This window comes from Rhinolophus sinicus, linkage group LG01 (genome assembly GCF_036562045.2).
Source record: "Rhinolophus sinicus isolate RSC01 linkage group LG01, ASM3656204v1, whole genome shotgun sequence".
NCBI classification, from domain to species: domain Eukaryota; kingdom Metazoa; phylum Chordata; class Mammalia; order Chiroptera; family Rhinolophidae; genus Rhinolophus; species Rhinolophus sinicus.
Window position 1 is genome coordinate 38,096,310 of NC_133751.1, and position 16,317 is coordinate 38,112,626.

General features: G+C 35.4%; 1 protein-coding gene across 8 annotated transcripts in view; it reads right to left on the minus strand.

Moving 5' to 3' along the window:
• Positions 1 to 16,317, minus strand: part of PLD1 (phospholipase D1) — a 180,299-nt gene that overhangs the window by 20,845 nt on the left and 143,137 nt on the right. For all 8 annotated transcript variants that reach the window (XM_019735181.2, XM_074327913.1, XM_074327908.1 and 5 more), the window contains 2 exons: positions 12,071 to 12,184; positions 9,338 to 9,387 (listed from right to left, as the gene is read on the minus strand). In XM_019735181.2, coding sequence (XP_019590740.2) covers positions 9,338 to 9,387; positions 12,071 to 12,184 — 164 coding nt within the window. The remainder of the gene's footprint in view (positions 1 to 9,337; positions 9,388 to 12,070; positions 12,185 to 16,317) is intronic.

The window sequence follows — 16,317 nt, forward strand, 5'->3', positions numbered from 1 at the left end:
ATATAATATCAATAGAAACATCAAGGAGCTTTTGTGGAGATCGAAAACCTGATTTTATAGTTCATATGGAAAAATAAAAATTTAAGAATTGTTATTAATAAAACTGAAAAAGAAAAATTATAAGGGGGCATTAGTTCTACCTGATAGTAACACATACTATAAAGTCTGTAAAATTAACACAGTGCGGAACTGGCACCTAAATAGACAGCTAACCCTGGGAATGGAATAGAAAGTCCAGAAATAGACCTAAATATGTATGGCAATTTTGCATATGATGAAGGCAGCATCTCAAATGACTGGTGGAAGGATTTTTACATAAAGGACTAGGACTTTTAAATAAAAGGTGCTAGTACAATTGGATCGGTATTTGAAAAACATGAAAATTATATATTTACCTCACACCAATCACAAGAATAAACACCAAATGGATCAGAGATAGAAATGGAAGCATATGAAATCACACAAGTATTAGAAGAAAGCAGGATGAATTCTGGTATAAACTGAGTATAGGAAAGGCTTGTAACTGTCCGGAGGCAATGAAAGAAAATATTGATTACTTTGGCTCAATTAAAAAAAAATCACATTTTCATGATACAAAGCACCACAAGCAAAACCAATAGACAAATGACAAAGTGGGAGAGAGTGCAGTATACATCACAGATGAAGAGTGAAGAGTCCTGATATATAAGGAACTCTTAGTAACCGAAGGGAGTAAAAGATTAAAATCTTGATAGAAAAATGGGCAAAAGACATTAACAGACAATTCACACACACAAAAATACACAACTGAAAAGATAAAAGATATTCATGTTCACTCATAATGATAGAAATGCAAATTAAAACTACACCAAGAAACATTACTTACCTATGAAATTGATAAGAAAAAGTGGAATAACACATTCTGTTGGTGAGACTATTGAAGTAGGCTCTCTCATACACTAGTGGTGAGAATGCAAATTGGTACAAACTTTTTGGAGGGAAATCTGGCAAGTCTAGCAAAACTACTTATATGTTTACCTATTGACCCAGCAATTCCACTCTAGAAATTTACCTTAAATGTACAATTCCAACAAATAAGAACAGAACATATATGCACAAGGTTATTCGTTGCATAATTGTAATTGAAAATAACCTAACTGATCACATAGGAAAATGAATTATGTCAAATCTGTACATGGAGAGGTAAAAATATGTGAAGAACTCTTTGAAATGACATGGAATGATTTTCTGTCCATATTGTTAAATGAGAAAAGTAAAGTGCATAAGAGAATACGTGGTATGCTATTCTTAAGAGATAGGTTGAGAGAAATAAGAAAATATACATGATATCTGCTCATTTGTGCAAAAAATAACACAGCCAGAACAATCTACAAACTGACAAAATTGGTTACTAATAGAGAGTGGGTTGGGAGTAGGGTGGAAAAGATGCATGAGGAAGAAACTGAAAGAAAGCACAGGGGGGTGACACTTATCTAAGTACGCCTTTTTAAAATAGTTCTGACTATTGGAAGTATATCGCACACACTCAAAAAAATCAAGAAAGATACTTTAAAAATTCTAAAATGGAATATAAACGGAAGCAACCGAAGCTAACTATACTTCAAATTAATAACATACTCAAATTAATAACATAATCCAAGTATATTTTGAACACTGACTTTTGATATATGTATACCCTTAGGCTAAAGACAAAAAGGAACTGTAAACAGATATTGAATTCTAGTGAGTAGATTTAGTCTTCATAGTGAGTGGTATGGGCTAGCAATGCTGAAACTATTTTTTGTGTATTCTAGGATTGAGGAAATGAATACATATATTGTAGATAATAGAAGCCAGGTTTCTCATTGTAAGAAAAAGGAGATAAAAATAGAGAGATGGCTAGAAGGAATCCTGCAGAGATTGGAGCTAGAGGTATTAGTATGGAGATAGAGAGAGCGATAGACAGATACCGTGTTTCCCCGAAAACAAGACATAGCCGGACAATCAGCTCTAATGCATCTTTTGGAGCAAAAATTAATTATCATATAAGTGTTAATTATTATATTATAGTAAAATAAAACCGGGTCTTATATGATATAATAATGTAATGTAATATAATATAATATAATATAATATAATATAATATAATACCAGGTCTTATATTAATTTTTGCTCCAAAAGACACATTAGAGGTAAGGGTCTGGTTAGGTCTTATTTTGGGGGAAACACGGTAGATAGGTAGGTAGATAGACAGACAGACAGACAGACAGACACATAGATATAAATAGATAAAGTGTGTATACTAAAGGCCTAAAGCAGTAGCAGTGATCATATCTAGCACCTAGACTTTGGTTTCTAAATTCCATTTTGCACTAAAAGGATTTGGGTTCCTTGGAGCAATGGCTGATTCCAAGGCTCGTTCTGAGAATGTGAAAGATGAGTCTGGAACTCTTGTTGTGCCAACAAGAAAAAAAGGCTGATGGGAACAAGTCAAAAACCCATAATAGCTCATTCAAAAGACCCTCACTCGAGTGTAATGCTGAGCGAAATAAGTCAGACAGAAAAAGCAGAGAACCATGTGATTTCACTGATATGTGGTATATAAACCAAAAACAACAAAAGAACAAGACAAACAAACGAGAAACAGAAACTCATAGACACAGACAATAGTTTAGTGGTTACCAGAGGGTAAGGGGGTTGGAGGGGGTGGGAGATGAAGGTAAGGGGGATCAAATATATGGTGATGGAAGGAGAACTGACTCTGGGTGATGAACACACAATGGGATTTATAGATGATGTAATACAGAATTGTACACCTGAAATCTATGTAATTTTACTAACAATTGTCACCCCAATAAATTTAATTTAAAAAAAAAAGACCCTCACTCATCAAACTGAGGATGCAAACTGAGCATCACAGTTATGAGCCATCGAATAAAATAGGCATCCATAAATCCATATACCAATATAAATACAAGAATAAATACATAAATGGGGAAGAAGAGAAAGTTTTCCTTATGGACTTCCAACTAAGAAATTTAGAAGAAAGTAACAAATATAGAAGAAATGACGGAATTAGAAAATCAGCATTTAGCAACTATCATGGTAATAATAATTGAATCAGAGTAGTAATCATTGATTCGGGGAAGAATAATTAACGTGTGCTCGAACCTGTGGGTGAATGTTTGATGAGAAGCAGGATATTTATACAGACATAAAGTGCTTTTCCACAAAATACTTATTAAATACAAAGGTAAAAATAGTAATTTTATGGTAGAGAAACCTGGCAGATACCAGTTTCTTGAAGTGATCAAAGTTAACACAGCGAGTTTTGCAGCAAATCAACATCGTGTTCCTCCTGATACAGTGAGCAAAGAACACAGCATTTCTGTGATAGTCCTGCTGAAAATGCATAACCCGAATCTAATCGTGAGGAAACTATAAATATACCCAAATTGAAGGTTATTCTACAAAATAACTCTTCAAAAATATCAAGTTCATGAAATTCCTCTCACTCTCAAAAAAAAAAAAAAAAAATTGAGGATTACTTCAGATTACAGGAAAATAAAAATACATGACAATTAAATATAACATAATTGGTGATTAAATCCTGTGTCAGAAATACAAAAACAGTCCCCCCCTTTGCTATAAAGGATATTAGTAAGGCAACTGGCAAAATTTCAATAAGGTCTACAAACAAGATAATATTACATCAATGGTAATTTCCTTTACTTGGATAATTGAATTACAGCTGCTTTAAAAACGTCCTTTTTAAAAAAGAAACACACACTTATGTATTTAGGGGTAAATGGGCATTATAGCAACTTATTCCCAAATGGTCCAGGAGAAAAAACCTCACTGAGCTATGCATATCTCTATTAAGAGAGAATGATAAAGCAAAGGTAAAACAACATTTGGGAAATCAGGATGAAGGTTATATGGCAGTTCTGGAAACTCTGTATAAATCAAAAATTATTTAAAAATATGTTTTAAAGATTAATAATACTGACTACTTGTTAGCAGCCTGAGGGTTTAAAACATGTAATAATTTTAATTTTCAAAGCACAGATTTGTGCTATTCCACAGCAAAACTGGAGGGTATCGGCAGTGGATCCAACTAGCTGGAAAGCCTCACAGTCCACATTCCAACCTACTTCCCATTCATCCTCGACTATAAAATAGCTCTTATGAAGTGATAAAAACTTTATTTCTTCGTGAAAAATGCCTTTAAGAAGAAAGCTAAGGATTATTTCCAGTACCGTGTTTCCCCGAAAATAAGACCTACCCTGAAAATAAGCCCCAGTTAGGATCGTCAGCCAGACGGACGCATTTAGTACGTTATGATGATGTTCCAGAAGAAGATGACATGACTGTATTTGAATAAATGTAGATTACTGTGCATGAAAAAATAAGACATTCCCTGAAAATATGCCCTCATGTGTCTTTTGGAGCAAAAATTAATATAAGACCTGGTCTTATTTTTGGGGAAACACAGTAACAGAACTGGAAAGAAAGATAAGGGTTCCTAACCAGAAAGTAGACATTTTGGATGACTTCAAGTGTGGCCTGTCAAATCCACCTATGCTGTGAATAAATCCACCACGCACTCTATATGAAAAGAAGAAAGGGCAAGTTAAGAAACTGTTTCAGTCAGTACTTTATTCTGTGAAGACAACTGATTCAACAATCAATAAATACAAAGTTGGTGATGTCAACTTGTGTGAGGATATGAGGCAACAAGTGTCCATTGAAGAAAATATGAGAAACCCAGAAGCACGTACAAGTATTAATATGAAGCAATAGAAGGAAAAATATCAGGGAGGTTTCCAAATTATATGCCACAGAGGTACTTGAGAATCTGCAGGTTTATATAGGCCCCTAGGATATATCTGTTATAAACACTGGTACAAATATACCTCAAAAGATGAGAAATTCAATATAATAGACTCGATGTTTATAAGAAAATTTTGTGAAAGGACTTCAAGAGTTGTTACAGGCTTTTGTTACTTAAAAACTAGTAGCACTTCAGACGTTTCTAATCCTGACTGAATACCGCTAGACCTCTTTTAAATTATACTAAATTGGTTCCTAAAATGTCATAATTCACCAAAAATATAAAAATGATAAATACTTTCAATTAAACACTAAATCCCTGAAGGTTGGAGTATCAGATAATTATACACTAATAGCTGCTGGTTTTCTCTTCAGGATTTGTAACATAGTCACAGCAGCAGTTTTGTTATTTCTAAAGAATTGAAACAGTAGAGAACTATAGTTCTCTATCCAATTAGATTAGCTAGTTCATGTATTTAAAACCCACTACGCATTTACGAGAACAAAACCAACAATAAAACGTTTACCTCAAAAAAGGGCATTATGTAATTAATCTGTTCTTCTAGAGTATGAATATTTTCCCCACTGACATGCCTCATTTTGACTTGTTTCCAGGGTTCTTGGAAATCTTTTCATAACAGGGCTTAACATTGAAATTGCTTCTTGTATTAAAATCCAATTTTTCCCCTGAATAGGCAAAGGCAGAAAAAGGTTCCAGAACCAAAGGAAATGCTTTATAATAAGCTCAGGCCATTTTTATGGTTGAGAAACTAAATAGGCTTGTTCTGACTTTTTATTCTCCCATAATCTCACCTTTGCATTTTACTAGCCACTGTCAAGTACTGAATGGCTTTCCTGATTTTGTTTTATTGATATAACTTTTAGAGATTTATTAATTCACTATCATCTTTATTTTAAGCCATTAGAAAATCGAGATAGGGATAATGCTCTGGTAAATCCTCTGTGTCCTAGATGCAATTAGATACAACTTTTGAAAGTACTTATTATTGGTGATGTACATGTCCTATGCTGAAGGTTGTTTCTAAAGTTTTTTACACTGAGAAGACTATTAGTGAAAAATTATTGAGCACTCAATGCGCACATGTGCACATACACACAATTATATACATGTACTAAAAGCTTAATTCACTATTTTAAAGCTTCCAAATCATTTAAAAATCCATATACCATAAAATACACTCCTTTTAAATGTACAATTCAGTGTTTTTTAAAACTATATTCACAAGGCTGTATAATCATCACCACTCTCAAATTTCAAGGCATTTTTATTATTCTCAAAAGAAATGCCATACTCATTAGGCGTTATTCTCCATTCCACTCTCTCCTCAGATCCTGGCAATGACTAATCTACTGTCCTGTCTCTAGGGATTTGCTTATTAAAACTTTTCATAAAAATGGAATTATACAATATGTGGCCTTTTATGTCTGGCTTCTTTTCACTTAGCATAACATTTTCAAGGTTCATCCATGTTGGAGCATGTATCAGTACATTCCTTTTTATATCTCAATAATATTCCATTGTATATACATTTTGTTTCTACAATTATCAGTTAATGGATTATTTGGGTTGTTTCCACTTTTGGCTATTATAAATAATGGTACTCTAAATATTCATGTGAAAGTTTTTGTGTGGACATGGGTTTTCCCCTCTCTTGTGTATATACTATGGAAAAGAATTGCTGGGTTATATGGCAACCCTGTTTAATTTCTGAGGAATGACCAAACTGCTTTTCAAAGAGCCTGCACTATTTTGAATTCCCAACAGCAATGTATGAGGGTTCTAATATCTCCATATCCACATCAATACCTTTTTTATTTTTTAAATTATAACCATCCTGGTAAGTATGAAGTTGTGTCTTATGGTTTTTATTTGAATTTCTTTAATGATTAATGGTGTTGAGCATCTTTTCATGTGTTTATTGGCTATTTTGTATATCTTCTTTGGATAAATATCTACTTAGATCCTTAGCCCATTTTTAAAATTGGATTATTCATCTTATTGTTGACTTGTAAATATTCTTTATATATTCAGGATACCAAACCCTTATCAGATATATAATTTGCACACATTTTCTTCCATAATGGATTAAGCACTGGTTTCTTGAATTTTACACCAAAAAACAAAAACATAAAAACAGATAAATTGGATTTCATCAAACATAAAAACTTTTTTGCTCCAATGGACATTATCAAGGAAAAAAACGACAGAATGGTTTCTGATGAGAAACTGGCTGTTACTCTTATTGAGGATCCCTTGTACTGGATGATTTGCTTTTCCCTTGCTGCTTTCAAGATTCCCTTTTTGTCCCTGTCTTTCATTAGTTTGATTATGAGGTGCTTTGCTGTAGATCTCTTTAACGTCACCCTACTTGGATTTTGTTGAGCTTGGATGTGTAGATTCATGTTTTTCATTAAATTTGGGGTGTTGTCAGTCGTTATTTCTTTAAATATTCTATCAGTACTTTTTTGTCTTTCCTTTCCTTCTGGCACTCCCATTATGCTGGTGTGCTTGATGTTCTACAGGTCTCTAAGATGCCATTCATTTTCCTCTGTTTTTTTTTCTTTCTGTTCCTCAGGGTGAACATTCTCAATGGACCTATCTTCAAGCTTGTTAATTCCTCTGCCTCCTCCGATCTGCTATCAGCCCCTCTAATGTGCATTTCATTTCAATTATTATACTTTTCAACTCCAAAACTTATATTTGGTTCCTTTTTTTTAAAAGAACTTTTATAGAAACTTTAATTTAAGACATTCTATTTTTTTATACTCACTATTTGAGAGGAGACATTGTTTTTATACTTCTCTTTAGTTCTTTAAATATCATTTCCTTTAGTTGTTTGAAGATAGTTGAACTAACTGTTTTAAAGACTTTCAAGCTGTCAGGTCAAATTATCACAATTCTCACAATTATCATGGGATGGGAGCTTATAACCCATTTGGCTCCTTTCAGTGGCTGCTAGGCTGCTGGTTTTCACAGTGATGATTTGTTTTTCAAGGCTACTGTGCAATTGAGGAGAGAGGGGTGGGTATGTGGCAAATTAAAATGCCAAAAAGCTTGCTGCTTTTACCAAGATTCTGCTGTCTTTCTTGAATAAACATACCACAGATTGTTGCAAGCTTTTGGTTAATTTCCGGAGTTCGGAAAAAGGGGGCTTGGACAATTTTTGTCAGTGTTTTTGTTGCTTTTATGTAGGAGTGAATTTTTGGAGATGCTCACTATGCCATTCTTACTGATGCCCTAATTATTTTTAAGTGAAAAATACACATACTCGTACATGGAAGGAATAATATTTTCTCCCCCCATTCTGATATATTATCCAGTGCATAAAATCTTCAAAAACCTCAGTTGAGGTTATTAGTATATCTGAAGGCCATACCACATGGCATTATAATTGTGATGGCGCCTCTTGACCTTTCCAGACCTCCCTGTGGCAGCTCCATTCTCCTGGTCAGTTGGGTTGAAACCCTTATGATTATCTGACATCTCCCTTACTCTTCTGTTTCCACATCCCCTCAAGTCTTCCTTCACAGTCTTATTCATACATAACCTTTCTTTCCATTACCAATTCTCGCTCACCTGCCCCAAGTCTCTGTCTACTTTGTTTACCAATAGTAAGTGACTCTTCATATAAACACCTCTTTGATGAGTTCATTCCAGGAATCACAGGGTTCCATCAATCTCATCCTGTCTTCTTCTGAATAAAGTCTAGTCTGGATAAAATCTGGCCCTCAAAGTTTTCACAGTCTGGACCCAATCTGAACTGGAGGTCAGACAAGTTGGGTTCTGGCCCCAGTTTATTTCTTGTGGAATCTTTCATACCTGTTGTACAGGGTATAGAACATGATTGAGGACCTACTATGTGCTAAGCTCAGAGTCAGTTCACAGAGATATAGATAAGTAAACCCACAGTTACAATGTGTTGTAGTTAAGAACTGTATAGAAGGATCAATTAAGAGGATATCAGAGAAAGTGCTTTTGAAAATACGAAGAATTACAGAAGTGAAAGGTATGACTGTGTTTTTTCTTATTTATTTACCTGCACTATAATAACCTAAAAGATTTAGACCATGGGACTTCTACATTTATAGGAGGCCACGTAAATACCTGCGAACCTTGTAGCATCTATATCCTCATCTTTAAAGCAGGAAGGACACCTGTCCTGCTTACTAGCCAGGACGGTAGTGAAGGACCATAATAGAAGATACATGTAGGGTCCTTGTGATGTTCCTTACAAATCCCACTTGTTATCAAAACAATTACTATCAATAAATAAAAATAAATAATAAAAATACTCTCAGTTTTTCTTACCTATGCTTCTCAAGTCATGTTGTCTTCATTTGAACACTGGTTTGGACAAGTTAGTGAGAATAAGTAATTTACCCCGGTTAAGCATTTTGTGGAATACCTTTTATCAATAGTGTCTTATAATCACACTGCAAAAACATTAATAATTACTGTTATGTCCCCATAACAACCATGGAGGAAAAAAAAGTAGTTACTTACGCTCTGCTTTTAACTTTCCAAGGATGGAATTTTCTCCTCTGCACATGGTTCTGAACATATGGAAAGGAAAGAAATAATTATGGAGGTCCCAAAGAAACCAATCCCAATAGGAATATATCTGCGGGGTTTAGTCCTAATCCAAGTAAAAACAGAACAGTGTTTTTATAAGAAGATGCTACATAGATTTTTTTAAAAGCTAAAAAACTACATTATTGTCACTTTTGTATTGTTACTGATGAGGCAAGGTAGTTGGCCATTTTGAGGTGAGTAAATGGAAAAGTTATAAAATTGATGTTAGATTTCAGAAAGAGATGCTATTTTTAAATGATAGATTATCAATGAACTTTCCCTCTCAGAAAATTTGGTGACAGCAAAGATAAATTTAGACTGCCTCAACAGATAAGAATACTTACAGAAATCACATTGCTTCCAGAGGTGAAAAGGGCAAATACTTAGCAGAGTAATTTCGGAATTAAAGGGATTATTATAGTTGGGCTGTCTCTAAAGTCGGCAAAGCCCTTTAAAGGGAAAAACATAGTCTCAAATAACTGACTCTACTAATGACTTTGTTTCTCAACACTCTGATAATAGGCGATGAATTATAAAGACTGACAAAACAAAAAATTCTATGCTCCATCTGCTTGCTCTATGAATGTAATTAAAAATATAGTTATGCCTGGGAAATGCTGATATTATTAAAGCTGATGCCAGCAAATAGAGATGTAGTTGCATAATAAAAGTCTACAGTTTTGGTTGCTGAACGAAAGCCAAGCATGTTATTTCATTCAGCTGGTTCAAACCCAAGAAAATAGTCACAGAAAATAATTACAATTGACAGTATTCCAAAAATAATATTAGAACGGCAAATAAAGTGGATAAAATCCAATTAAACATTATGTCAGAGCCTTAAATACTTGAAACGCTTTGTTTGTCATGTTACAAATCAGATAATAATAGAAATGGGCAAATCTTCAATCCAAGTGTATAGACCAAGGCACAGTTAAAGTTCTCCGAGTATAATCAGGCAAAATTACCCAAGAGGAAACAAACAACAACGAAAAAAATCTTTACTTGAAACCCTGGCAGACAGATGCAAGTTTGAAAAGTCAGAAAAAAACAAGAGGATAAAAAAAAAAAGAATTTCCACCACAATGGTGTGTTCAAACTCTGTCTGCACAGAGGACCCTCAGATCCTACAAGGGGTGCCTCTGGGGAGGGGTCCAGCAGTAGGGCAGCTAAGCCCCCACCCGCAATTTGACCATGACCTGAACCCTTATCTGCTTTACACACTGGGGTTCTGGGTAAGGTCTCCTTTGTCTTTTCCCCCACCCCCAAAAGCGTTTGATTAGAAAGGTGAGAAACAACTACTGTGCTTCCCCAAATATTGGACCGGGTCTTATATTAAGATGCATTAGGGCTTATGTTCAGGGGATGTCCTCCTGAAAAAACATGCTAAGGCTTATTTTCTGCTTAGGTCTTATTTTCAGGGAAATACAGTACATGCGGCTCTGAAAAACAAGGGCTATTAAAAGAAAATAGCCAGGTTCCGGTCCTTGCTTTGACTGATGCGAGTGTGATACTGACTAGGGTTCTTCTGCATCTCAGGTCATAGAGCTCATAACTGGGAGCTGGATTCGTGCCCAGGCCTGTCGATTTACGTACCTCTTCACGCCCATGCTCCTTCCCAGGTAAGTGACCCAGAGAGAACTCGGGCTGCCTTTCCATCACTGTCTACCCCTCCTCTCTACACCTGCCCACGAGCTACTACCTCTCAGCCCTCTTCATAATGCTCCACTGGCCATGGCTGAAGCCTCAAGGGCCTTTTGGAGTGAACATGGAAACTCTGCTTTTTAGAATATCAAGAATAGGACTTACTACTTTCCCTACAATTTTAACAAAAATGTGGTAGAGAAAACAGAATTAAAACTGCAGAAGACAGGAAAGAACCGTCATGCTTCACTTACTAGCAGAGATTAATATTACCAGTCTCGTTGAAGGATTTGCTACCTAAAGAATCATAAACATGCACAAATCATAGCATTTTAAGCATTTCGGGTTTTTTTTCTTTACTTACTGAAAAGAATATGGAAAGTTCAAGAACTATTTGGTGGCTGAATGATAATTTAAAAGTCAATATTTTATACATATTATATATATTTTTATACATACATATATAAAGTCCTCATCTCCATTTATAAGATCTATATGTCTACTATATAAAAATATATATACGTATACAATATATGTGAATATAAGAGACTAATATTTTAGTTCTTTAGTATATATATAATAATCATAAATGGAGATGAGACCTTTTACTATATATTTTATATTATGTATTTATATAATATATATTATGTATATTATTTTATATGTATATTTCTATAGTATATATTTTATATATTATAAAAATTACATATATATCATATATAAATATATATACACACACACACACACATATTGCACACACTCAGAAGTGAATATAAAAGAGATGAATATTTTAGTTCTGTTACATGTGCCATGTATCCTAGGCCTACCATTTACGATTTTTCGGCTGCATTTGAAACCTTACCAACTAGTAAACAGGCCAAGATTCAAAAGTAAAATAAAGGAAAGTATTCATCTGTTCAACACCCCACTGAGTAGATGTGGACAAACATTTCCATTCCATTCACCAGCTTGTATACATGGCTGATTGAAAGCTGAAAACTGACGAGTGTAGAACTTTGTCACCTGTAGTTGAAGTGCATTATTGCCTGGAGAGCGTTTCCTCCACCGGTTGAAATGTCTCCTTCAAACCCTGGCAGAAGTGGTGTCACAACATACACCCGGTATCTCTGGCTTTCCCTGCAAAAGTCAGATGCAGAGAGATTCAAAAAAAAAAAAGATACATCCAGGAACAGTTTAACATGACAGCCAAGCAGGTCACATGGTTTCAGAGACTAAAAGAACGGCTTCCTACAATATACTCTATCACATTTAAGGGCTTTGGGGTGCTGCTGCATTGAAGCCAGAAGCTATTTTCCAGGCTGACAGTTCATAAAAAACTGAAAACAAAGCTGAACTTAGCAGTAAAGTGGCAATTGTACCCACTATCTCTCTACAGTATAATCCTTCCTAGGGCAAAATTCATTGTAAGAAAGCCTTGCTTGGATGCCATAGAAATGGAGGGGGTTACAACAATGTTTTAAAAAAGCCTTTATTGTAATAGTTTAATGCATAACAAGTTTTCTCCATAGTACCTAGCTCAAAGCCTGGCGAATAGCAGGCATTCAGTTAACAGTTGTTCAGTAAATGAGTTCCCATAGCCTAGATCTCAGGGGTAAAAAGACTTACTGGGCCCACCCAGTGTATTTGCCAATGCAGAAATCATCATAGTTTAGAAACTCTCATTCAGAGGCAAAATGTTACCCTGGGCAAATGTTACCCTGGGTTCAAGAATTCTGTTTGACATTTTTACATCCCCTGCATATATAACACACTAGTTTTTGGCCCACTGTCCCAACTGATTAACGACAGACTTTGAAAGAAAAGATTTTGGGTAGCTGTTGCTACTCAGTGATAGAACAAAAAGAAGAAAGTGTGGCTCCCTACTTTGATCTACATTCAGAAAGAAATTTGGAGAATTCTGTTCAAACAGGTATCGCCTATTAGAGGCAAAACTGTTCAAACCCTTGTCTCCATTTAAAAAATACACCAGAAGGAGAAAGCCTGCAAATGACGGTGGTACCCGCTGTGGTCAGAATCTCAGTGTCTATCCGAGAGAAAGATGCTGCTACTGGTTAATTTTCAAATCAGATCCTACTTAAACTTTTCATAATACTTAATTTCTAAACTTCCTTTTCATCTAAACAGCTATATTTTGCTTTCATGTAGATCTTATTACTATTCTCTGAGGGGTCATATTTCATTATTGATGTCTCTAAATGCCAATGTATGTATCAGGACATGTGAAAGTGAAGGTCAGGGCAGAAGTGACAGCCAACAGAAGCGTATGGAGGTTGTGACCTTAACGGTGGTTCTGAGAAACAAGTATCTGAAGTAGACTGTTGCAATGGCATGGATTAATCACTAGATGGCAAACATAGTTTGAGGTGGAAAATAAACCATTTACAAAATGTAAACTGTTATCAGCCTGATAAGGGTAAGAGGCTGACATCCCTAAATGGTAAACGGGATTGCGGAAACGAGTCATAGAAAGAATGCATAAGCTATTTCCTCATAGCCAATAGTTAAAGGTCCAAACAAATTAAACTGGACACTTAAAAATTGACACCATCCTCGGCTGCCTTTCCAAAATCAGTATGGTCCACTGACCCCTTGCTCAGGGGTGCACCTCCCGATTAAGGAGGGTTGGCTTATCTGTTCTCTGAGTCTTCTCCGCCTGGCAGAAACCCACTTCTTCCAGGATAGCCTAAAAGGCTCCTATCCCAGTCAAGCCATCCTGGATCTTCCAGTCAAAATTGGTTTGTTCCTGCTTCTAAATGCCCATGGCACAATGCCAGGCCATCGTCTCACACTCTTTTGGCTTTACACAATAGTGACCCATGTTGGCTAACTAGGCTATAGGATAAGCTCTTCTTTAATACAGGACACATGTCCACATATCTTTCTATTTGGGGCAATGCCCAACAAAGGATCCTTGCACATGGTATGCACTCGGTACTATTTGCTTTCAGAGGATGGGGTCAGGGTAGAAGAATGTTCCTTCCTGGGAAGCCTGCAGTAGGGAAGAGATTAAGCTGCAGAAGATACTTTTCTTTCAATTAAATTCTATTTTATTTAAATTTTTTATTCTGGGAAAATGTATATAACATAAAATTGGCCATTTTAACCATTTGTAAGTGTACCATTCAGTGATATTAATTACTTTCATATGTTTTGCAACCATCATGATATCTATTTCCAAAATGTTTTCATGACCCCAAACAGAAACTCTGTGATAAATAAGCAATAACACCACATTTCCCTTTCCTGCAACCCCTGGTAAATCTCTAATCTACTTTCTGTCTCTATGAATTTGCCTATGCTAGATATTTCCTCCAAGTGGGATCATTTGTCCTTTTGTGTCTGACTTATTTCACTTAGCATAATATCCTCCAGGAATAGCATTGCTAGGTCATATAGTTACTATATGTTTAGCTTTCTGAGGACCCACCAATTATATTTTCTAGTGGATAATATATGCTCATAGTACAAAATTTAAGAGGTAGTAGAAGATTATATGATGAAAAAAATTCTTTCACTTCTTTGTCCCCACCATTTCCACTCCCTGAGAGCAACTCCTATTACCTTCCACACTCTTTCAGAAATAGTCTATAAGCATATATACGTCTTCCTTCCTTTCTACACAAATGTTAGAATACTACAGACACTTTTCTGAATGTTCTTATCATTTTTCATTGTATCCTGAAAATTCTTCGCTATCTGTATATAGAGAGTTGCCGATTTTTTAACGATGGCGACATAGTATTCCACCTTACAGCTATACCATATTTAAACCAGTTTTCTATTGATAGACATTTAAACTGTTTCTAACTTTTTGCTATTTCAAAATAACTATTTTGCTATGTGTGCTGAGCCACATAAGTCATTTTTCAAATTTGTTGAAAAAAAATCTTAGAGGTGGTATTATTGGTCTTGAACACCAAGCGTTTGTGATTCTGTTTGTAAAAAATGGTTCCCTTTTATCCTTGTGTTTTATAAAAGTAAAAATGACTGCAAAATGGGAGACCTCATATGTAGGATATTGAGAAATGTCCTATAATCGGGGGGGATGACTTCGTAAGTTACATCAAAGTCTCCACTGTACACCTGAAACTAATATAAAATAATATTGAATGTCAACTGTAAATTAAAAAGGTAAATTTTAAAAAAAGAAATGTCCTATAAAAATCTTACATCTTTAGATAAAACATTCTTGCAAATTGACTTTTGTAGGAATCAGAATAGTCACATGTCCTTGAGACTGTTGGCTCCATATCAAGGCCTTTGCTTTTTCACAATGCAGTAGTTCTTGAATTTCCTGAATGATGAAATTTTTAAACTGTGTTCAGCAAATTAGCAGAAATGACGTACGATTTTCACTGTTGTAGAAAAAAGCGCTCTAGAATTTCAAATCATAAAATTGTGGTTGTGTAAGCCAATGAAGAGAAAAATTCTATTCAAGAGTATGTCCAATCTCTTTCCTTGATCCCATCCATAGAAAATAACAGTTCCCAGCTGCTGAGGATTCTAACCTCTTCTGAAACACGGCACCCTCAGCATATCAGGGTGGTGCAAATGATAGCAATCAGCGTAGGGCAGGAACCAGAGCCCCTAATGTGCAGAATTATTTATGAACTTAAAAGCCAGATAAGAGCTAGTCGGCACTGAGCCATCATGCAAGCAATTGCTTCATCCACTTTAGTTTCGAACAATTTTATAAAATTGCATTTTAGGCTTTTTGTTAAAATAGGTTTTTCTTTCAAAACTCACTAACTCTTATAGCAATGCTATGTATCGTAGCTAAAAATTGGAAATAAGTGTCCAATAACAGAGGGGTGATTAACAAAATTATGCTATAGCCATTCGATGGATATAACTTTTTGCAGCCACCAAAAATGACCACAATGATGACTTACTAGCAAAATACTGCTGGTGCTGTGTTAAAATGGCCCCACTGCAAAGTTACAATTACAAGACACTTACAGATGTGGCAGGCTGATACTATAATATATTAAATAATTTCTCCCCTTAAATGTGTTAACTTCCCCCACTGTGTGATACGAAGCAGGCATGCCTCCTAGGGTGGCACTCTCACAAAGGAGCCAGAGCACAAATATGTCAGCTTCTTAGACTTGGGGGACTAGACAGAGATTTTTCTGAGCTAAGGTAGGAGCATAAAGAAATAAAAATGAAGAGGGCAGATGGGTGGCATAGTTGGTTGCAGCGCAGGCTCTCAACCACAAGGTGCCGGTTCGACTCCTCGACTCCCACAA